This window comes from Oenanthe melanoleuca, chromosome 14 (genome assembly GCF_029582105.1).
Source record: "Oenanthe melanoleuca isolate GR-GAL-2019-014 chromosome 14, OMel1.0, whole genome shotgun sequence".
NCBI lineage: Eukaryota > Metazoa > Chordata > Aves > Passeriformes > Muscicapidae > Oenanthe > Oenanthe melanoleuca.
The window spans coordinates 9,075,657-9,100,566 of NC_079348.1; the positions used below are offsets into that span (position 1 = coordinate 9,075,657).

Genomic DNA, 24,910 nt, shown 5'->3' on the forward strand with positions numbered 1-24,910 from the left:
GCCCAACAAAGAGAGTGAGAGACACAGACAGCAAGCACACCAAGGAGCAGTAAGAAAACATTATTAAATAAGACTACAGCTCTGCAAAGCTGATTGAAACAATCAGATGTTTTAGCTCATTCCACTTAGAAAAGATGCATTTATAAAAGCACATATGGTGAAACAAATATAAAACAAAAGTAGAAAAAATTAGAAAAATGTCACTACTTGGGCTTAACTGACAGAAAAGGCTGATGTGAGATTACAGAGCACTGCATGATCTGGGTAGGGAATGTGTATATTAGAGCTTATTATACCTTTGCATTAACTAAAAGAATTAGTACAAGTATTCACAGTGTATTTCAAGTGCCATAATAGTAATTTCCAGTGATTTTGATTTCTTGTAATTAACATATATACACGAATGAATTTAAAACTGCAAGCATAAACATTACTTGCTCACTGATCCATTACCACACTGCTAACAGATAAAGCTTAATCAACTTCTATTAGGTTTTTTGTGATTATACACATTATTACACAAGTCTCATTTCATTTAGTCTCTGAACAGTTACATTTTATTACAGTCAGATCTAAGTAAGTTTGCAAGAGACTTGCTGTCTTGTTCTTTTACTCATGTAGCCGGAACAAAAAATTAAACACCTGGACTAAATACATCATATAAAAATCATACTAAATACATAAATAATTTTCCTGGCTAGAACTATCAAGTTACTGATAGCAGTAGCATCATTAAAATGCAGCTAAACAATTTCCTCTGAAGGAATTCGGCCACTTAAAAATAGTTGCTGGATTCTCAGCCTCACAGTCAGTGTTCCTCAGTGTCTTCAGCAGGGTGACCTTGGCTGCCAACAGCTGAATTCTCTGCTGCTGTAACAAAGGTGTTGAAATGCTGATGCTGTTTCCTGGACACCAATCTACACTTGAGGTATGGGATGGAGAAGGAAGCAGAATGTTCATGTTAAACTGGAACAGGAAGGACAGGCAAGAAAGAAGGTGGGGGAGTTTGCCCCATGTTTGGAGGGCACTATTCTATGGAACAGACACAAGCTTCATTGAAGAGCTCAGCCACTAAAAGTGGGATTTTGCTACAGATCACCCCACAAGGCCAAAAGAATGGATTAAGTCTCCTATGAGCAACTTGAAAAAGTCTTTAGACCACCCTGGCTCTTATGGGATACAAACCTCCCTAACACCTGCAGAGAGCAATCCAGATGTGGAACCCAGGAGGCAGTCTGGGACAATCCCTTGACACAGCCAGGGCCTGCTCTCCTGGTCCCAGTACTCGCAAATACAGCAGTGTTAATCCTGGCAGTTTTGGCTGTAGCAGCCTCCAAGGTGGAGTTCAAGATCCCGAGGGGAGCAGGAAAAGCAGAGAGCACATTTGGCGCCTCAGGACAGCACACTGGCTTATTCAGGGATCAGCTACAGGATCCTGCGTGTGGCTGTTCTGAAAGCAACAGTTTGAGAGGGTTGGCAAGTCTTCAAAGACAAGCTCCTATGAACACAAGAATGGTCCTTCTGGATACTCAGGGAAAGCAAGGGGAGAGAGAAAATGCAGTCTGTAATGAGAACGATCTGGCTAAATGAGGAACTCATGCCTGAGAACCAATGAAAAAAGGACACAAAAGGGAGCAGGAACTAAAGACATACTTGAAAGGAAGAATACTGATCTGGGTTGTAGGGCTGCTGTCGAAAAGCGCTCTGAGGGCTGCAACTAGCAGGAGGGCAGCAAAAGCTCCTACTGCTACTTTAGCAATAAAATAATAATTAAAAAAAAAAAAAAAAATACAGCCCACTGCTGTGTGAGGCAGTGCAAGGTATCCAGAGCCTCCTTTGCCTCCCTGCACTGAAATGTTCTCCCAGAGCTAAAGAAGCACAGGAAACACCAGGGATAGAACAAGTATCTCCTTGAAGGTTTCAACCCAGGCCACCCCACAGGACTGATGGGATGAATCCAAGAGTTCTCAGAGTGCTGGCTGATGTCACTGTGAGGTACTGCTCTATAACCACCAAAGGGCTGTGGAGGTGGGCTGGTGCAGCTTGGATGAGTGGAGAACAAGATGGGTGAGGAAATGGCTGTTGGACTAGAACTGGACTGTTGGGCTTGTGGTGTATTGGTAATGGAACAATATGGGAAGTTTTCATAAAATAAAATAGAAGGTTTCAACTTGATATAAGAACAGCACCATTTTTAGAAATAAATTTCCAGAGATTTAGAAAAATGAAGTCAAATAAACACATAACCTGATTGACAGTACTTTACAGATTACCAGTTTTATCATGCTAAATTATATTATATTTAATGCACACAAATGCCTTCAGAAGGAAGTCCTTCATTGTTATGGTGTATCCAAGTGTAAGCACTGAGTTCATAGAAATTATTTTCAGTGACATATTTGCACTATAAGGTATCGCTTAAAATTCTTGATGTGATTGTATCACAATATTAGTGTTACCAAGAATAGATATCCTATTCTTGATTATGTAATCAAGAAAAACTTCTGGAAATAATATTCAGAGTACAAACTACTTCTAATCAGCAGCTAAATACCAAGATGTGATTACTTCGTTGCTCTAATGACATCTGTAATGGATTCCAAGTACTGTGCCTGATTGCTTCCCAGCTGATCAGGATTCTGTTCATCACTTCTAGCTGCTGGAACTCTGAGATTTCTTGGAGTTCCTCTGCAAAAGGCTTCAATACTGGATCAGCTAAACGGCTACAGTGCATGCTTTAAAACAGTCCATCAAAAACTATACCCCTAGTACTCCATGATAAAATGTTTTAAGAGAAGAGAGGAAGATCTGTGTTGCCCACTAGCTTTGTACTGACAGGCATTGATTAAAAAGCTGTATAATCTCCCTGTCCTTTCAGGCAACAAGTCCAAGACTGCTAATCCACAGGTATCCGAACCATAGAGCAAGTTACTGTTAGTTTAGACAGAAAGACAAAGGGCTGTAAAATTGTACTTTTATGTACAACTTAATAGTTCAATTGTACTTGTATTTTTATCAACACACGGCAGAGCAAGCCATTTGTATAAACACAGTGGCAATAACGAAGTAATTGTTCCAGCTGAATATTCTACAATTCCTTTTAATAGTGCATTTCCTTAACCACTTTGTATAACTACATGATAACACAGGCTTGAAAAGTATTAACATAATTTCAATCACCAAGAAATGACTAGAGAAGTTAAAATATGGTGGCTCAAGTGAGGTAATCATAGAATCATTGAATCATTTAGCCTGGAAAAGACCTTAAGTTTACTGAGTAATGAACTGCTCTTTCTTGCAATTTCTTGGAAATTGCACGAAGCAGCTTCAAATATTTATACAAGACACGGCACATCCATCACACAACGTAGGTGATCTCACCAGTACAATCCACTCAGTTTCTTTCACGTCTGTTAGCAAAATGAATAATGCTAATGTTTCGCAAAGCCCTGACAGGTTTGTATTTAAAACATTACAAAGTCTGAGACACACACTGGCAAGAGGGACATAATGATTATAGAGAACTAGGGAAAAAAACCTCAACCAAATACAAGTAGTACCACACACAAGACTTACTGTATCCAGCCATTCAGTACCCAGGGTAAGTCAGAAGATTGCTGGCTCTCTAGTTCACACTTAAAACTCTACCAACAGAGAAGCATTAGAATAATGTTGTTTCAAGTCAAAAGAGACAAAAGAACTCAGAACTTTGGACTGTTTTATGAGTATTTGAGAAATATCCAAGTTAAAAGAAACTAACTTAACCTCCTGGATGACGAGTGAAAGATTATTTTCAACAGGATATGTAACACTTATTATTTGTCCTGACTTTTCTTGCTCTTCCAAGGGATACTGAAACCAAAATATTTGGAACACCTACACAAATTAGAAGTCCTAATAAAAAAATTTATTAAAACTCTGCTATAGGAAGATGATTCCAAAATTAATGGAAGCATGTAAGCCAATAAAACTGCATCTTTGCACACTTTATGATCAAGCTACTGAGGTGTTACACAGTAGATTCAATCAAGCTTAAATCTGTTGGTTTTTACACTTTCCCACTCTTTCAGCAAAACTGTGCTCTGATCAAAAGAAAGCCTATAAATACTGTCAATCAATTTGACAGCTAAAGTCTTAAAATTAACACTGTGGGACAGTGAAGGAATTAGTGAAAGGTCTCCAACGTGCTTGAAACCCTGCTGTGTGAGCAAGGGCTGGAAGCAGCTCCTCAGGTGCAGGTGGAGCGTGAAGCAGAGAGAGCACAAGGCACAGGATGTTTGCAGGCTCCCTGGGTAGATAGTGCTGCTGGCAGTGATAGAGCCAGGGCTGTCTGCAGCTCTGCTGCTTATCAGGGCTAACAAACGTGAGACACTGTGCTTAGATCTGCTTTCCAGACCACTTCTCAGCACATAACACCACTTCTAATTTCACTTCCAAGAAAAGTACTTCTCTTTCTTCTAACTCACCTTTCTGGGTGGTTTATTGTTCCTCCTCTCAGCGTACAAAGAAACCCACTGAGCTCAGAGTCCCACAGCCATAAAACAGAGCTAGAGCTTGAAGTCACTGACCTTTAGCATTTTCAAAACTTAAATACTTGCATTTATTAAGCACTAGAAATCTACAGAATTCTCTGAGCCTTACTCACTTTAGGTACCCAAAAAGCCATATCTAACTTATGCTATTAGTTTTCCCTAGTGGCTAGAGCCCCTCTTTGTCATCTCAAAGCAATTTGTTTAGGAGAAAGACTTTTATTTAAAAAAAAATTTCCTACCGAAAAGAAAGCAATTAATTAATCAACGTACAGCTTTAAGATGAATGCTACAGGAAGTCAGATGAAGAAATCAGAATAATACCTCAAGAATAATTCACAAATCACAGTTTTTTTTCCCCCCAAAACACCAAGACAGGACCTAATACTAATGGTACTTATGAAAGACTATTTTGAAGTCAAGTAAATCAGCCTTATTGCCAATATGAAATATATTTGAAAAATGGAGTTAGTACCTCAATTCTGCACTTTTAACTGCCTTACCTGGCATTCCATGGACAAGGTCTCCACACAGCACAAAAAACTTGGGTTTAGGGTTTAGTTTGTTAATGGCCTGTACTGCTTGCTCTGCTAATTTAATTTCTTCTCCCCATTCATCATCTCCATTCTCAGTGTCTCCATATGCCCAAGATTTCATCAGTCCAAACTGAGGATCTGCTCCCTGGATGAAGTAGAAGGGCCCCTTCCATTGGTACTCAGCATCTAAGAAGAAAAAAGAGGAAAAAACCCCAGTAGAGACACTTAAAAGAGAATGAAAGCTTCCATGCATCATTAAACTGATTGTTCTTCACCTCAGTAGGTTGACACTGCTTTAATGCAAGTACAGAATTCTGTACTCATTCATACAGGACGAATATAAAGGCAGAAGTACAAAATTCTCCTCTAATGTGTAGCTGTAATAAATGAAAGTATATTAATTTAATTATACCACATAGTAATTACAGACTGATTAGAGAAGAAGTATGTGAAGAATTCAGCAAATAGTGCTGGAAATTACAAGACTACAACACAGCACAAGTGCGTAACATTGGATTTCAGTTGGCTCTTTTAAGATTCCAATTATTGCTTCTTTAATTAACAAGTTAAAACATACACAAGTTTCACATTTTATGGTTCCAGTAGACTTTTCCTTAAATTATTAAGGAATTAGATGCTTTTTTTCTAATAGTTTTAGAGAAAAGTTGGATGCAGCACATTCTTTGGAGTCAGAACTGAAGCCACTCAACAGGACCAAGGTCAGTAAACACTAAACTCAGCAACATATCATCAGCAACAATCAGTTGAAATTTAAGTACAACATAAGTTCACTGTGGTTTCTCCAGCAGTTGCATTCATTTGCAACCTGAATATTTTAGTTGTGACAGCTCTATTTGGTTTAATACATTTACCATTATTTGAGGTTTTTAAATAGCATTTAAACTGTTAAAAACTCACTGACTACATCCATCTATAGCTGAATCTAAAAAGAAAAGACACAAATTATTCAAAATTAAAACATATTCCATCAATATACTCTCATGTCAGTCTGATCTGAATTCATTTTGAGCAAAACTGGTCATCTAGAACAGCAGAGAAATAGCATGTCCAACACATGAATGTACTTTTGATTTCCTTCCACAAGCTCTAGAACTGAAGCTTCACACTTCACAAGAAGGGGAGTGTGTTTCTTTCAAGCAAGGTGAAAAACAGAGCTCAGAATTCATCTCTTGCACCATGGATAGGCTGGAGTGAGGGATGAGGAATGCGGGCAACTCCCGGAAGCTGCTTGTAATTGTCATCTGTTGCTATGGCATCAGATCATTTTGCCAAATGAAAGCTTCTGCACTTTGGTTAAACTAACATTTAATTTCTAAACAAAATTATTTATATACCAGCACCGACTTACTCTTAAATACTGATCATGTATTTTATAGACAGAAACTTCTAGCTACTCATTGACTTTTAATTCTGAAATAAAATTCACTCTTCAAGTTACGCAACTGTTCAGAGAAGTGAAATTTATCCATGAGGTTGCAGTAGAAGCCTCATGGAAACAATTGAATGGCTCAAAGTAATTTGGATTTTTATTTTATAACTTGCATGAAAAAATACAACTGCCATAAAAGCAGCTTATATGATGCAGTAAAGGCACTGTTTGTGGAGAGAAATCAACTTACAGTTTTTATAGGTGGGAAAAAATCAGTTAAGGAAGCTTGCATCAGAAACCCTTTACGACCTCTACAAAACAAAAATGAAAAAAGGCAATGTCCAAAACAGGAACTTGGTTTGGAGGTGTGGCACAATTTATTCATTAAATGGGGAAAAAAGATCAAATTTTGTACAATATGGCAGGACTACTAATACCTGTCCCTTTTCCAGCAACTTGATAGACAATACTAATAAATCAATGCTGAGCAAAATTTACTTGTTTCATATTGTTTAATCTGAAGCCAGTATTTTTACCATAGGAGCCTAAGTAAAATATAGTTAGATTAATTTCTTTTTACAGAGACTACTTAGAAAAAAGAGCAAGCATTTGTTTTTAAAGACTGTGTTTCAAATATGGACAGACTGTGTTACCCTTTCAGAGCCCCAGCAATGGTGTGTGGTGGCCACAGGCAGCTGGAGCACCTGGAGCAGTCCTGGCTGGTGGCACAGCAGAGGGCTGGCCCAGCTCCCAGCGAGCATCAGATGGAACACTTGAACATACACAGGTCAGGCAAGCAGACAATGCACTGTCAAGGGAGTAGGTGGGAAAGCCAGACTAGGGGTTATTCTAATATATATTTCAGGGATATTTTATTTTCCTCACTTATAATCATGCCAATACAGCAACTCTCTAGGTTTTGAGTACCTGAATGTTTCTAAGACTGTGCACAGATGCTCTGGTTTGAGTGGGTGAGTGATGGTCATGTGAGGCAAAGAGAGAGACTGATAAGATGAATTTCAAAAGAGAAGTTTAGTACACAGACAGAATCAAGAAATGGCAGAAGAAAGGAGAAACAGAAGATGCAGGGGTGGAGGTGGTGAAGAGTGGGGAGAAAAGGAAGGAGATAGGAGGTGAAAAAAGAAAGGAACTGAAAATTATGCAAAGGTATATGCTATATTCGCCTCTAGGAAAGAAAAATAGAAAATGAAGAACGCGAAGCAGGGATATCAGAAGAGAGCCAGGAATCAGGGCTACATAAATAACATTTACTTAAAATGTTAGTTTAATTAACTGGTCTTAGTCAAATAATTCAGTCAATACCTATTTCTGTGGTAGTCAATAACTCATCAAAGAGTTATAAAAATAACAGTAAGGTTGAATAAGTATTTTCTACCTTTGTCTTGTTATTTGACCACTCCAACTGGAAACACTAGAAACACATAACCTTAGTACTTAAGTACTTAGTACTTAAACCCAATTCCATTAACTTATTACTTATCAATTGTTACTCACTGCTTTTGTTTCCTATGAAACAAGTATATGGGAACAGAATAATATAACAACTTAATTTTCTCCTTAAAATCAGCAATGTGCTTTAATTACTGCAAAGTACTATAAATATAAAAACAGAATATCATGATGAGAGTTGTATAAGTACAACACCACTGGCCTGAACTTGCACCTGGCACCAATCTTAAGCCAGTTCTGAATTTAGTTCATCCAGGAGGTAACTCTTGAGTGCCCTCACTGGTCTGTCTTCAGAGTTGTTTTTGCAAGTTTTTCCTCATCTGTGCAAGCCATGACACCAGTCCAGCTAAATTTTCAAGTGTTGCTACTAGTGCAATTTCACTAATTCTGGTGAAAACCCCAGGACTAGGTCTGCACAAGTGCTCTTCCAACAAACCAACATGGTAAGAGGGTGGCAATGAGAAACAGTTGGGAAAAGCATCTTCCACTACCACAGATGGATCCAGAAGTCTCCTGCCTTACAATGAAATGGTTTATCAACGGACCCTGTTCAGATCATTGTTCTGTACCCTCCTTTTCTCCCTCACCAGCTGCTTGTTGGCACCCACAGAACAGGTCCTGTGGGCAAGCAAACAAACCTTGTCTGCCCTGTAAGTCAGGCCCCATAAAGCTCCTGGTTGAACCCTTTCCCTGGCCTTTGCACTGGATCTCAAGAACAGTGCTCAAGGAGATCATTCTGCTCCCATGCTGGGGGTCTGCCCAAGTCTGACAGAGGGGAACTAACAAACACCACGGGGCACAAGTGGTGGGAGGGTCAACAGCTGCTTTTGCAGCAATCCTCTAGTCATGATACAGGTCCCAGCTGCTACTTATAAAGGTTTCAATTAAACAACACGTACAATGGCTATCATCCCTTCAAATGTAGCAAATGACTTCTGTAGGAACAACAATAAAGCCATCCTTCTCACCAGGAGATTGATTTTCAAGCCTTTAGATGAGCTATGCAGTTGTATTAGACGAAGTGCATGCTAGGTAAAGGAATAGAAAATCAGGATTCAATTAATAATTTCTTCTGTTTTCTCCCTTCCATCACAAAATTGAATGAAGTGAGAATGCCTGAATATTGGCTCTTCACCCTTATAGACATTGAAGCTGTTTGCCACTTTCAGAATTTACCGTAACAATAAGAAAACACAAATCCAGAACAAAGTTGACAGACTTCTCCAATAACTGATGCATATCTGGTTTCCATTTCTAAGGACAAACTATGTCTGTGTAGCTGCTCTTACACACCAAGCAACAGAAAACTCCTATTTCAAATCAGTTTTGGTTCCAGACCTCCTTAAAAGCACAGCTGACAGCCATAGAAGTCCAACTTCTGAACACATTGTTATGCCTCAGTTTCAATAGCTTCCTATTCTTTTTCTGCTCCCATGCATGCCAAGGTACAGATAGAGGATCAATGCTAAGTATTTTTAGTAGCATTGGCTGAAAAACAGTGCCAGCTTCTAATTTTATCTAAGGATTAATTCTGTGAAGGAGCGAAGAAGTCAGCAACTCACCAGAGAAAACCTCAGCCATGTATTGTAATCACAGGCAAAAAGACACTTCAAGGACTTAAGTGGGATTTCAGCTGAATCCCCCAACTTCTAAAGGACAACAGCTAATCTCTTGCTGTGCCTTCATTTCTTCCCCTTTCCCCATCTTCAAGGATCACAAACACATCTGTTGAGATTGCTCACAGAAACCACTGGCCTCTGACAGGCACACAGTACTGCTGAGATTTCCAGTATTTCCCTAGTGGGATTTTCTATACATTGGTTGGGTTCAACAGTATATCGGTATTCTTCTTCCTCTAAACTCTGCAGAATTTAATGGAAAAAATTAGTTATGAAAAGTTACTCCTGTCCATAAGCTCTCTTTAGACACTACTGTGTCAGAGCAGTTTGGATATGGACACATCTCCAGTGCCTGCTCAGTCCATCGTGGGCAGTAGCAAATACAAAAATGCCCTCATTGTCACGTTGTGTTTGACAGGAGAATCAATACCACTTCTCTGAAAATCAGATTACAGCAGAAATAGGAACATGGTTCCCTGCTCTGAGTTGTCTCAGCCTACAAAGCGTGCCTGTGAGGTTTTTTTCTTGGTAAAATTGAAAAGGAAGCACAACCTTGGTTTTCCAAAGAAGCTCTACACAGGAAGGAAAATGGAATCTCTTTAAGTGAAGTGAGTACGTATACATCGCAGACAACACAAAGAGTAACAATTTTTTTCCATTACTCTCAGTCCTGAAATAGCTGGAAAACTGATAAAGGAATTGCTCTACATTCTTAATAATTCCTTGTTATATATTAAAAATATTATCAATAGATACGCTTAGAAAACTCATCATTTTTGTATGTCTAAATACAAAATATCTCAGCCTAAAGAAATGTACATGTCTTTCAGCTGTTTTTTTTTCCATGTGTAGCCAGGAGTGTACCAATGATATGACTACTGAAGGTTCTGCTGAATGACCAAGGCAACCTGTCATGAATTATGCAATTTTAAGTACTAGGGGAAAAAAAATCTTCAAAAAAGGTATTAAAACACATTTTCACAGAAAAAATAAAACCTTTTAAAGAGCAATTATTCTAGAAGTTATGTACTATAAAAATACTGTCAGTAGAAACACTAAATGACAAAATATGGTTTCTCAAATAAATGAAACAGTGCTACTGTTATCAAAATACTTTTAAACTTCTTAGATAACCATCAAGGTAAAAAATGCCCTCTCAGACACAGTTTATTTGTACTGAGGGCTACAGAAGCTAAATTCTAGTCATGCCTTATGCCCACCCCCAAATTTAACATGTAAACTCATTACAAAAACTTTACAGCCCAGAACTGTAGGTGTGAAGGGGGGTGGCTTGCATAATGACAAGGTGGAGTCACAGAAAGTTTCTGAAAACCCACGTAAAAATTTCCTTAATCCATATGAGAGTTGGAGACAGTACTGGGAATGGAATTTGCAAGCTGGAATGCAGTTCTGATCAGTGCTCAAAAATATTACTCTTGAAGAGCTCTACAACAGTAATCATAATATGCCAAGATCCAACACTCTTCTGAAAGCAAGAAATCAACTATGGTTGTATTTAATTTCAAAGGAAGGCGAATTATATATAATTATGATGCCTTTAAAACGTGCAAAAATCCTTCAAGGCAGCACAGAAACTATTCAAAGACACTATCTTGGAGACTCAGACCATATGCACAGCATTTACTAAGGACTTCAGAAAGACCAAAAAGAATCCAGACTGTCTAAACTACTTAAGTAACAGCCATAAGGAAGCTAGTAAAAGAAGGACAGCATTCTTTGAAAAGTGAAAGCATTCAAATAAAAACAGGAAAGATTTTATATACTGAAAGAGTAGATACTAAAGTCCAAGAAGCCAAGCTAAAAAAAGTGAAGAACTGGAAACAGCATAAATCTGAGAACTAATAAAGCACTTTTAAGGGGAATTAGGAGCAGGTAGCTTGCCAGACACTAAGGTTAACAGATGTTCCAGACATGCAAGATGCACCCAGAAATAAAGGCTGAAAAGAAGAAAAACAAGATATATTTTTGTATGCACATGTATTGTGAGGAACTTGTGATCTAATGTGATAATTCCTCTTGACAGACAGCACATCAGATCTGTATCAAATCAACATACCACTAGATGATTCAACAAATTGACATAGGCACTAACAAACCACTCAGATTAGGTGGCACCCACAGAACTCCTCAAAAGTGAAAACTAGTGAACTTCTAGGGTGCTATCCCTAAAAAGTGCACTTACACCAAAGAACAGGGAGGTGGCCACTACTGCATCTACATTTAAAGAGGTCTTCTGAGCAATCTCGTAACAACTGACTGCAAAAGTGACATCTTTACAGAATAGTGATGGAAACACTAACCAAGACAGCAGCTCTTGTGTTTACTGATTCTTCAGAAAGAGTAATCAACAGCTTTTACAGGGACATTTGATCCCATTTCCAAGGGGCATCTAACAGTTACTCATCAAAGACTCTTAAGGAAGCCAAGCTGTCTGGAAATATGAAATGAAGTCCTTGCATGCATAGAAAACTGGTAAAAAAACCAGAAATGAACAAGAAGACATCCAGATCCTACCTGGATCTGTACTGGGACCTATACACTGTTCAACAAACTCAAAACAATCTGTCACAGCAACACAGCAAGGAAGTGGAATTTGGTAAAATTAAGCAACTTGGTAGCATGAGAATCAGACCTGGTTGCCAAGAGCTGAGGAGAGACTTCCTATGCAGTGGCAGTTCAAAAAAGGATGAACTTGGTGCAAAAAAGAGCAGCATAGTTCACATGGGAAAAATACCACCAACTTCATATGGGTTTTACCAAGTTCTAACAAGAAGGCACCCCAACACTCAAAAATGGAAAAAACCCAGAGATTGGAAAGGAACAGAAAACAGAGCAAAATTAAAATATGAGAAGTAATTGAATAAACTTTGAGAGTATGTAAAAGATTGGTGAGGGAGGCATGACAGAAGAACACAAAACCACATGAGGAACTGAGACTGTGAGGATGCAATACTGGTTATTTGCATATTCCAAAACCATCAACTAAAACTAGAAAAAGACAGGTTCAAGACACTACTCAACCAGTTAAAATGACAGGACTATCACTTGTTTAGTTACTTGAAAAAAAGTGTTCCACCACTTTCACAGAAATTCTTTGCACAGCATGCTACTGACATACTTGGGACCAAAAAAAAAACAACCAACCAACCAACCAAAAAAAATAAAAACCAACCCCAAAAAATCCCCAAAATCAAACCAAACCAAAATAACCCCCTGACTTCTGGAGAGAAGTGGTAAAGACAGCACTTACCCAAACATATGGTCCTGTTTTTTCACTCAAATACTAATAGAAGGAGTAGACAGCTGAAGCAAAATTTCACATGGGTAGAAAAGAGATAATTTATTTTAGAAAGTAAAGCCAAACCATACAAAGGTCTCTTGCCAATAAGGTGGGGTATTTATACACTGTTTACTACTATGCCTCATTGATTATATGGATCACTTCAATCCCTTACCTCAAGTTCCTCATTCATGTCCCACACCAAGGGCAGATTTAGAATAGGTTACAGGCATAACCTCCACATTATGTAAAAGCAGACTGAACAAATTACCAGTATGGAAGAGGAAGTTTGCAAAAAGGGTAGGAAGGAAAAAAGGAAATTTAGGTCTCAATAGTGGCTTTCAAATTTTAAAAGGAAACAGTGCGCCAAGCCATAGCAGTGGCAGTAAATGCTTTATGGGTAGTGGAACCTTAAGACTGAGAAAAGCAACAAAACAGAGATAACTGATTTTTGTCTTACGCTGTTTGAAAATTTTCAACAGTTTTAACAGCCCTTGGTTCTCCTTTTTTCTAATCATTGTTATTAAAACATTGTGTTGACCTTTAGCCTCTTAAGAAAGATGCAAGTAAATTATTTACAAGAAATATTGCACCCGAAGATGGTAGCTGGACTATGATAGCCTAACAAATTTTGAACAAGATTAAAACCAACTGGTAAGAAAAGTCATAAAGAATTCCAAACAAGGACATTTCAGGAGAAAGAAGCACACCTGGAAAACAGATTCCCAAATAATTTTCTTCCATGTTTAAAGAAATTTTCAAGGAGTTAGATACAGTCTTTATTCAGAAATTTTTACACTGCTGTTGAACACTCCTTTTGTCAAAATTTCACTATACAGTTGATTTAACTAGATGGTTTGTCTGCCATCTGTCCCCTCAGCAAATGTTAGGCATTCTGTTTCAAACCAACCAGACCATCTGCAATTAATAGGTTGCCAGAATAGCAGTATACATATACTTCACATGCTCTGAGTTGGTGATTTTTCTTTATTTGGCAACAAGCAAAGCCAAATATTTCCAGTGCAACCCAAGAAAAGATCACAAAATTGTTGGGATAGAACAGCCTTGCTGACCTCACCAAACCAATACAATTTGAAATTCATAAACACAGAGAAATAGGAGACCATCTATGTGTTGCCTTAGGAAATGATTTCTTAACAGAACTGTGTCCCTGCAAAACCCCAGCACACTGTAGAACCTCCGTCCTTGGGAGAGTTTTACAAACAGGTGCGTACAGTGAGCTGTTCAGTGCGCTCCTCTGTGTCCCGCCACAAGCAAGAACCAGCAGTCACAGGTGGCTGCCACCTTCGGCTGGGCCTCGTCCCCTTTCCCAGCTGGCAGGTGTGGGCGCACGGCTGCCTCGGCTGGCTCCAGCCCAGGCTCGCAGCTGCTTCTGCACAGCGGGGAAGGGCCAGGGGAGCACCTGCGCTGCTGACCCCCACCCTGAGGCACACTGAGCACCCCAGGGAAAGCAGCATCTCACCAAGCTGTGAACCACCCTACGGCCGCCCTTCGTTTGAGCACCACCAACAGCGACCCAGAGGTAACCTGCTAGGTCACCCCTACAGGTACAAACAGGGCAGCACAGGGCTGGCACCAACAGTTTCACAAGCTATGGAGACGGGGTCAGCAGCACGGACAAGCATTTTAAAACGAATCCAGTGCTGGTCACTGCTGTCCACTGCTGGACATGGGAGCCGGAGCGCGGGGACAAACTTGGGTGGCTCCGGGCGCGTCCCGGCACAGCTGGGCGGGGGGGGGCACAGCTGTCCGTGTACCCCGCGTCCGTCGCTCCCCGCCACGGGCTCGCCGGCAGACGGCCCAGGCCCGGTGCTCCACGCCTCCCTGTCCCCGGCAGCAGCTCCTCCCGCCGCGGGGAAGCCCGGGGCCTCCCTCCGCACGCCCCTCCTGCCCGGAGGGAAAGGGCCCGCAGGCGATGGCGCGGCTCGGCCGGCGCTCCCCGTACCTGGGCGGAAGGCGGTCAGAGTCCTGCCGCGGGCTCTCAGGAACGCATTCGTCGCCGCCGCCGCTGCCATCGCGCCGACCCGCGCGGCCGCTGCCACCGCCGAGCCCGGCCGCCGAGGGGGCGGCACCGCCTCCGCCGGGGGCGGCGCCTGGCGCTGGCTGCCGACCCCGGGAGGCCCCGCGGGCCCGGGCGCCGCGGCCGCGCTGGAGGCTCCGGGCGCTGGCGTGAGGGCGGCGGAGAGCGCTGGTCGGGCGGCTCTGGGGCGAGCCTGGGGTAGCCCTGGGAGCGGCGGGTGCTGCGGGGCGGCTGCCGGCCCCGCCGTGTGCGGGGGGGCTTCGGGTGGAACCTGCCCCGAAGATGCGCTGGCTTCTAAATGAATTATAATAAAGTAATAGATGGCATCATTTTCAGCTTGTTCCTAACCTGCGAACTGAAGTAACCCCGTGTCTAAAAGCATTGGCAGCCTTCCTTTGTTCCTTCATGGTTTGTTCTTCTCGTCAGGTTTCCTCAGTATTTAAACGTGCTCCCGAATTTAGGTGTCACCAGCAACTACTCTCTGAAAAAGAAAAGAGGAGTTAGGCTAAAAAAAGGCTCAGTGTCTCCCCGCTGTCAGTGGCCCCCACTCGGCCTGCCCTGCCCATGGCTGTGGGCACTGTGGGGGGCACGGACCAGGCCCCACGAGGTTCCCGTTTCTGTCAGAACCAAGCTACACAGTGAGGTAATGACTGAAATATATGGGTGACCCTCACAAGGCAATGCTTTCTTCATCTCTTCTGACCTAGAATCCCTTTTTGACCCAGCCATAAAGGAACAACAATACGGTTGCAGTTTCCCAGATGAACAGCTGAGACCCCATTATTCTGTGTGGTTCAACATGCAGAGTTCTGAGTGCCTCTATTCATCGTGTGAAATTTGCAGCAATGTGCTGGTAAGGTTAATGTTGTCAACTAAAATACATTTCTATGGCTAGATGGCTTTTCCATCTGTAAAATGTGGGTATTATTATCCACAAGTAAAAACAGCTTCTTCAGTCCTACTTGTAAACTGCTTGATGATCATTAGATGGAAAGCGCTAGGGGAAGTCTTTTTTATTACGTAGTTTTTGTCAATTCCCCTCTTCATGAGGCAGCATGTGGTATATTAAGCAAATAAAAACGAATGTGCATTTTTAAGTCTCAGGTGCAGCCTATCTAAATATCCCAACACCATCACAGGAAGAGGTGATCACTGTCTCATGGTAGAACTGCTAATGCTAATAGAAGAGCAGTTGGCTCAGTCATGCAAAGAAATTTTTTACCTTTTCTGTTTCTTTTCTATTTTCTTCTCATCTGCTTAATAGGGCTGAGCAGCTATAAACCAGAATATATGACTGCTGTATGACTTCAGCTAAACTCAAGATTAATTTTGCAAGTGAAATAATATCAAGATCAGGCCAAAAACTGTAGGTTGTTTTGGCAAGGCAGTATAGTGTGGTTCTGGAGCACAAGGACATAAGATTGTGATCAACACCTGCATTACCTTTGTCTTACTTAACCTGGATGTGTTGCTAAAGGCAACCATGTTTCTTGTCAAGTTATGCATGTCTGAAAGATTGAATCACACCTGGCAGAAATGGGGATTGTAAAATCTTCTAGATTTATCTAAGTGTGTAATTTCCCACCTCTTTTTCTCTAGACATGTATAGGGTGCTCTCCTCTACAAAATTCTGTTGTCAATACTGTGTTTGATGTATTTGCAGGATGGGTGGTGGATGAGCCTCAGGATGCTCAGCTCTTTCTAGATGATGATGATGGTGAGTGTGCAGCCTGCCTATGTTGCCTCCTCTTCAAATGGAATCCTTTGATCTTAGATCACCTTGAGCATTACTTATGGCCACGAGATATTTTAATTTTGTAATTTAAACACATTTTCTTGTGATTTTACAGCCTAAGTGCAGAAGTGTTTTCAACTGCAGAAATAAAGGAACATTTGCTTATAAACATGAGAGCTGAGAATCAGAACTGTGTGTGCAGGAGGGGGATTTCAGCTCTCTCCTGCTTCCTTTACTCTGCCAAAATTGAAGTATGCATTTTTGAAGCCAAGCAAGCTCATGGACCAAATGCTATGCAGTTAAACTCTTTTTACTATGACTAAGTCATTTAAAGTTACTACTGATCTATGTTGGTTTAATTATAGATTTTCATGGACTCATTCCAGATGGGGCCTAGATAAAGAATCAGAATTTTGTCATAGGACTTGATTTGTTATACAAAGTGTCATGAATATAACGGCACTGAATAAATAATTTACAGTAGCACGTGTCTTCTTTTATTTATAGAGTATAAATTGAGAGTTTTACTAATTTTATAAAGTCAGTGTGAACATACAGAGGGAAATGTACCATTCTGGGAGGGCATGCAGTACATTGAAAAGAGGAGATTAAAAGTGGGAAATGTAGGCATTGAAAATAAAATTCTTACATAAGGTTTATCTTAGTAAGGACAGTGAATAGAATAGTGCAGATCTGTGGAGTCCAGATCTTGTAAGACTGACTTGAGCGTGCTTTAGATCATGCTGCCAACATTTACAGTTCTTGGAAGTTCTGAAAAATCCAGTGAAGACATGCTACCTTATTTTTTACTGCAGTTTAAAGTAAGACTATGCACCTTGGGAGACCTAGATAAAGTACTAATAAAACAAGTAAATGATTCTAAAAATTACTATCTCTATTGAGAAATTCAAATAATGAGCAAAATAGTCAAGGCAGTACTTGAAGAAGGGGAATCTTTCTTCTAATCTCAGCAAATGACAAGATGACAAAGAACAAAACTGGAAGAGTAAGGATGAAAAGGACATAACAACGTTGGTCTAGACATTGGAATTAAAATTGCAAAGCACAGACAGATATGCAGGTTTGAAACTAAACCATTTTAATCTTATATATAGAATAGAATGACTATGTGCCATCTGGAATTCAGGGAATCCAGTGAAAGTTGGAGGTGTAAACAACACACACAGCAATATCAACATCTGTTTTCAGTGCCTGCTGATATGTATGAGTCCTTGAGGGATAAGTTGGAGAAAATAATGGAAATTGATAAAATCTGATGATAGAAAAAGGATCACACATAATTATATTTGTTTAGAAAGAATATGGATTTACTCATGCTAAAAATAAATAGTGCAAACAATGTATTGCCTGTTTTTTAAAGAATCTCTTCTTCCTGTAAGTCCTTGAACAGGACAGCATTCATAGCAGATGCAACATTTTGGAAGATTTGGCATAGGATACAGCTCCTCTCCTTCTTCAAGAAGAGCTAATGGATAAAAATCAATAAATTCTGAAAACTTACAATAGAATCTGTTACAAGTTAACTCCTATGTCCTGCTCCATTGCTGAGACTCAAGGATGGCTAATGCCATTACAAGTAAATTTAGCAATCTGTACCTGAAACATTACAGAATATGATAAAATGTAAGGTCTGATGTTCAATACAAACAAAAATGAATTACTACACTAAAAATTACTTACTGCACTGAAGAGTGCTAGCAATGTTAAAAAAAAGGCTCTGTTAATATTTGGCCTTGATACCAAACCAAATGGCCTTCCATTTTCAAAGGGCCTAAAAAATAATGTCAAAAATATTAAAAATGTTTTGCACAAACCAGCTTAGAAGGGATTGGTTAAACAGGACCAATATTTTGTTGCTAGGAAGGGAACAATGATGACATTGATTATTTCCACAGCTAAAAATCCACAATGTAATTGATTTTTATCTGACTCATTTAGTGTGGGCAGGCTCCATTTGTTCAAGAAACCTGTAATATATTCCTTGAATCACTGTAACTATGAGAGATATAAAAGTTGACGTAACAAGTTAAACACACTATTTAACTCAATTTGTTTTGCCCACTGAATTCCAATTTCTGACACAGATACAGGTTCTATCTAGAGGTACTGCTCATTTTTCAAGATGTCTTGTTAATTTTCTGTGCTCCCAAATACTCAAGTTCTACTTTATCAGGGTGCCTCTGATTTTAGAATTCTCTGTGCTGATATTTCATGTTCAAGTACACTGAGAACTTGTGTGATTGATTGACATCTGGGCTTCCAGCAAATTTGAAAGTCCTGACTAGTAAAGACTCCAGTGAATGAGAGAGCCAGACTAGGAGGAATTATTTGATCTGGTGCATATCTTTGACACATTCGGTGTCTACTCCTGAAAAGTCATGGATATTTGGGTCATGGAATTGTATTGAAACTGCTAGACACATAAAAATTGCATAGGAGTCCAGCAGAGCTAGAGCTGAGTGAAAAAAAAAAAAAAAATATCAAGGTTTTAGATGAAGTACCCATTTCCAAAGTTATGCAGAGTATTTGTGATTGACTGCCACTTCATCCTGAACTAAGAACTTTCTGACTTGACTAATCTCTAGAATTTTTGCTGTCAGAAAAATGGGGAGCATTTGCCCACTATCTAAAGTTTATGATTTCTGCTGCTCATCAAGACCTGTCCAGTCACAAATGGAAGGGAATTAGGAATATAAATAGATTTGAAAAAACAATTTATTATATATATACACATACATATCTGTGTGTTTTTATACTACTACAGGTTTCAGGTATATACTATTTGACTTGGTCTAAGAAGAAAATCTAGGTTTAAAACCTTTTATATCACAACTTGGTCTCAAATTTGGACTTGTCGGACTTTTCTTATTTTAAATAAATAGATTTTCTATTAATCTACAAGCAAAACCAGAAAACTGGAAGAAAAATAGTATTTAGTTTATGTACCTGTATGCATGTTGAGAGTGCTTTCTCTTTCTTTGCTGAAAAATGACATTTTATAAAAAAAAAATAAAATCCCTGGTGATCATTAACCACAGTTGCTATTTCTGCCAAAAAAAGAAATCATTTCAAAGAAGCAGCAGTCTTTCAATTATTAAAATTCAATAAACAATCAGAGCACTTTGATATTTTTCTACTAGGCATACAACAAAGGCATTAGTCTTTTCCTATTACATTGGTTAATCCAAAATGTGTTGTAAATGTACTGGATGAATTTCTTTGTTTCCTTGCTCAAAGCATTTTTTTTTCAGACTGAAAAAACCTATTTGTACATTACAGGTGACATACAAGCAATTTGGATGTTTTGCAAAAACTGATACCCCATTTTTCTTTCCTTCTATAAAGATTTCATCCTCTGTCAGAAAAGGGGAATTTTTTTTACCAAATTTTACCCAAATATATTTCTCAGAAGCACGTGTACATCACCATCTGACAGGATATAACAAACTGGATATAAAGAAACAGTGACATCAGATGACTCTGAGAAGAAAAAAGAGTGACTACAAAAAAACTGTGGAAGAGAACCTATTGTCATACCACTTTGCAAAGATGCAGCTTCTGCTAGAGATTGAAGTTTGACATCACAGAAATGTCCTCTAGGTGGACAAAGTTCCAGTTAGGTTTTTTCAAGTGGAAAAGATGGATGTACATCTATCAGGCAAATAAATCCTCTTGTTGATTTGCCTTCCTGAGTCCCTTTCTGCCACTACTCTCCCTTCAAAAAACAGCCTAATAAATTGCATCAGTGGGTCAGAGAATCTTTGCTGCTTTGAAGAATGATTTATTATTCCCTAAATTTTTCATAGAACTCTTATACACATTAGTATTCACTCATATTGTGTGCCAGGTTTTGCATGTGAAGTAGATCTTAAAATTGACTTTACCATCTGTGATGTCACTAATATAGCAGTCATGAACTTCCTGAAATAGGATGACTATGAAGGATGCATCTATTTTGCCACAGATTTCTATAAAACAAAACGTTTCTCAGTAATTAAAGCTGGAGGTGAACAAAGGAGGTACTCTGGGAAAAGCACAGATTAATTTAACCATAAATGACCCATTTAAGTTTGTTTTTCACTCAAGTAATGACTGAAGAAAATGAGTTCAGAGACTGATGAAGGATGCTGAATAGGTAATTATCGCTATTACAAACCTCTTATTTTAATTTGTAGGAAATGTGATTTGAAAATTAAGTAGTACTTGATTTTTTTTAGGTTTCAGTGTGGACTCTCAGCTGTGTCTAGCACTTTTGTTTCTCAGAATTTCAAGGACCTTTCTTTTCCCTTTAATGATTGTATTAGATAACCAGAAGGATCCATTTTTCAGCAGTATTATCTCAGCAATAAATTACATTTTCCACTTCCCTCAGATTCCTGGTCTAAATACCTGTAGGTGTTTTACAGGCCTTGGGTAAAGAGTGATAACAGAAAATTTGGATACAGGTAGAGGCAGACAGAGGCTGATTTATGAGTGAAGACATAACTTGCACCACAAAGCTTCTACTTTTAAAATTAATAATAGATGAGGACAAGATTGCATGCCCTACAAGGCAGATGTAATCCACCTGTTTTGTACTACCCTTCACTTCAACTACCAGCCTCCTTCCCCATGTTTGGAATGATTTTTTTCAGATTTCTTCCAGTTATACTTATTCATAACAACTAAGTCAATGACAGCAAACACTGTCTGTATTCCCAGAGTGTTCTTTCAAATTTTTAACGCTCCAGTATTTTTCAAATCTCTGTTACAAATATAACAGAGTCCAACGTCCAAGCATAAAAATCCAGACTAATTGACACTAGAAAAGTGGCTTTCCCACTCTTTGAATTTCTTCTGGTTTTGAAACAAGGGAGAAGTAAAATTTTATTCACAGAAATATTGCTTAGTCTTATTGATCTATTTCTACATTTGCTGAAGGATGTTCACAATAAAGATATGTCCCCTGGACATCAGGCAAAATGTAGGAATTAACTGAAGTGCCTCTTCTGCAGATGACTTGGAACTCTTAAAGATCATTTTGAGGTAGACAGTAAGGAATTGCAGAAGGCTGTGTAAACAGTAGGCTAAAAATAAGAAGATGCTACATCCAACCCTTTCAAATGTACTCTATGGCAAATAAACCCAGGGTCCTTGCAAAACGAACTGTGCCACACATCTCTGCTTCAGACACTCTGGCTTTAAAATTAGACAGAGCTAAGACCTTCCTGCTGTGAAGCATAGTCAGGCTCATTCAAAAAGCATGGTGGCCATTGCAAACTGTCCCAGAGTGGGCCTGAGAGTGAGCAAATGGCACAATGCCAATCCTCTCAGTAGGGACAATGGAGGCTGTTTGCCTGTAGGGATGTCCTCACCACAGAGATGTAACAAACCCTCTCTAGCCATGACATCCTGACATGACTCAGCTGACAACACAGAGTGTGGCCACAAACCTGTGGTCATGAACTTAAACTGTGGACTTACTTTATAGACCATGGTACTGGAACGAACGGTAAACTAGAAACAGCTTAAAAATAGTGGAAGTGTGATTAGCACTTTTTTTTAAGGCAGTTGGATGGATTCATCAACCATAACAATTAAAAAAAATAATTAACTGTGATGAATTTTTCATTAAAATAATTCATATGGAGTAATTACTGCAGTGTGAAATGTTTGAATTAGAACAAGACAACTTTGTCATTGGGTAGGTAAATTCATAGTGTCAGGAAATGTTCTCCTCCCAGGTTCTAGGAATCATGTTCCTAAAAGTCTCCTGCTGCACACAGTACAAGCTACTATTAATAATATATCTAGAGCTGAACATAAGGTATGGAGGGAGTTTTTAAAATATTTAATTATTCAAATGAAGGAATTAATTGACTGTGCCTTTTTTTTGCAGTTCACAATATTTCTAAACATCTTAAGAACTCAGCATGCAAAGAAGAGTATAATAATGTATCTGAATCTGCACTTCAGTTTATTTTCCAAGACAAGCACTATGGAAAAACATTTTAAAATCAGACATTTGGAACAGAGCAACTGACTTTGAGGAAAAAGCATATCTATGTATATATATTGTATATATGCAAGAATATGTATACAATATATAAAAACTGTGATGAATTGGATTCAATGGATGAAGACCTTACCATGCCTATTTGATGTACAAAATATGATGTAATACTGTAACACTGAAGCTACACTTCACTACAACATTTATGACAGTTCCTTTTAAACTCATCAGTTCTCAAGCAATTCTAATCTAACCTAGTCTTATCTATAATCATTTCTGCAAAAAGTATTAAAAGAATTCTGAGCTGGTGAGAATTTGCCAGTGCTGAACTTCTAGCAAAAGAACATTCATTATTGTACTTTCAAGCTTACCTAGATGGAGATCATTGAATTCCTTGCTGGAACAGGCAGGTGGGAAAGCAAATATTCCATTTGCTTCTCTAAAAACCTTCAAGACTAATTTGTCTCCAAAGAAGGTCAAAACCAGGTTGATTTAAATATTTATTTTCAGCCTAACTATAGTAAACTGTAACTTCTCCTTGCCCTAAGCTTTCTCCGACAAATATTTTTTGGGCTGAACAAAGTGTTTAACACTGAATTTCTTTCCTGTGCAGGTGCTATTTTGTAAGCCAGTATTGTTAAACTGTTGTAGGGACCTTCCCACTATGCATTTTAAAGGATTGAGAGATCTGCACGTAGGCTGTTCATGCCCTTGATGTGCCACAAGAATTGAAGTCCAGCTAGTGTGAAAAAGGATGGAAAGCTTGCCTAAGAACAGGTTGGGCAGCCCTGACCTGAAGAAGCATCTGTTTCCTTGCTGTCAGCCAGAAATAATTATATTATATGCAAGCTTGCACTAGAATTTCTGTTTCTCTTGGCCTCCAGAGCCAGAAGAAATCTGTGTAGTTCTGGTGTTACACTCTCTTTTTCTCCTTTAGCTCCTCATTTCTACTAAGAAAGAGGGATCAATTCTTTACTAGCAACCAGCAGGGAATACTTACTATTAAGGTTTCTGCCAGGTTTGCTTAATTGGACTCTTTGAATAAAAAAAGCCAGCATAGGGCTATGATACTAAATCTCAAAGCTCTGTTTTTCACACTTCAGCACTGATTTGCTTCTGGATAAACTTTGGTTAATCAAATTTCTGCAACTCAAACAAATTAAGAGTGAAATTCACCCTGGCTGAAAGGAGCCCTGTCTCATTAGATCCATTAGAATTTAACCTACTAATATTCTCCCAGTACCCAGTGCTTCATCTTTTGAAATGTAACTGGTTTGAAAGCATGCAGGTATGCAAACAGATAAAACATTTCAGTAGCTAAAGTAATTTCAAAGTAAATTTCTCAGTGAAAAACGTTTAATGTTTAATTTTAATACACTCAATAACAGATTTATAAACCTTGGTTTATAAATGCCTGCTTTCCTTGCAACAACAGTTCTTCCACTTAGTCCTAAGAATACTTGGCAGCTGAAAGATTTGCATCTTGTCCATACCCACTTAGCCTTTGACTTATAATGAAGCTGGCAGCAAGGACAAAAAGTAGTGTCAAGCACAATGGCATTCTTGTACAGTGCAACTGGAATAAACTGTAAATTTAAAATAGCAGTGTTTACTATTTAAAACTTAGAGTTAGTAAATATCTTGAGAAAGATTTAGTGAATCAATGAGACTGCTATTATTTTTCACACTTTTCCTGTAAGAAAAGAGAATTGTAATATTTCTGGGTTATTACATAACTTGGTCTAGCAAGTATTTATCTCATCTTCTGTATAAAAAATCAAACCTCCTCATCCTTAAATAAATCCGATGTAAACAGAAAAAGTACAAGGTAGAAGTTAACTTAGAGGACTTTCTGTATGAGCTTCTGAACAATAAATCTCACCTGATCAAATATAATAATACCATCCTGGGTAAAATGTTCCTAAACTGACTGAGCAGACAGGTATATAATGGTTTTTCCCAAGAAGGAGAATTCACATTTATTTATCAGGTAGGGTTTTAGAGCAGGTTTTTTTTTCAAGAGAATGGTATGGGTGTCAGTTCTGAAAGAAATCATGTACCTCTCATACAGTCTAGACTAAATCAAAGTGAAGAGAGCATTTTGTGATTTTTGCAAGTAAATTCATAAATACCAACAGGACTCAACAGATTTTTAGGACAAAATCCTAAAGTTGTTGTGGTGAATACCATGATGTGTGGGGGAGGAGGGAGAGGTGCCAGCTGGATCCATCTTCTATCTTGGCATTTGTGCTGTGTTCATCACCATGGTATCAAAA

The 24,910-nt window shown here is 39.0% G+C and overlaps 1 protein-coding gene across 4 annotated transcripts in view; it reads right to left on the reverse strand.

The window, feature by feature from the left end:
- Window positions 1-14,952, reverse strand: part of CPPED1 (calcineurin like phosphoesterase domain containing 1) — a 38,821-nt gene extending 23,869 nt beyond the window's left edge. Inside the window, exons 1-3 of one of the 4 annotated variants that reach the window (XM_056503612.1) lie at window positions 14,812-14,910; window positions 6,706-6,766; window positions 5,033-5,251 (exon numbers count right to left, since the gene is read on the reverse strand). In XM_056503612.1, the coding sequence (XP_056359587.1) occupies window positions 5,033-5,186 (154 nt within the window). In that variant the 5' untranslated portion in view covers window positions 5,187-5,251; window positions 6,706-6,766; window positions 14,812-14,910. Of the gene's footprint in view, window positions 1-5,032; window positions 5,252-6,705; window positions 6,767-7,108; window positions 7,258-9,487; window positions 9,522-14,811 lie in introns of those variants that run through there. The other 3 variants (XM_056503613.1, XM_056503610.1, XM_056503611.1) reach the window with 3 other exon arrangements.
- Window positions 14,953-24,910: the final 9,958 nt, after the last annotated feature.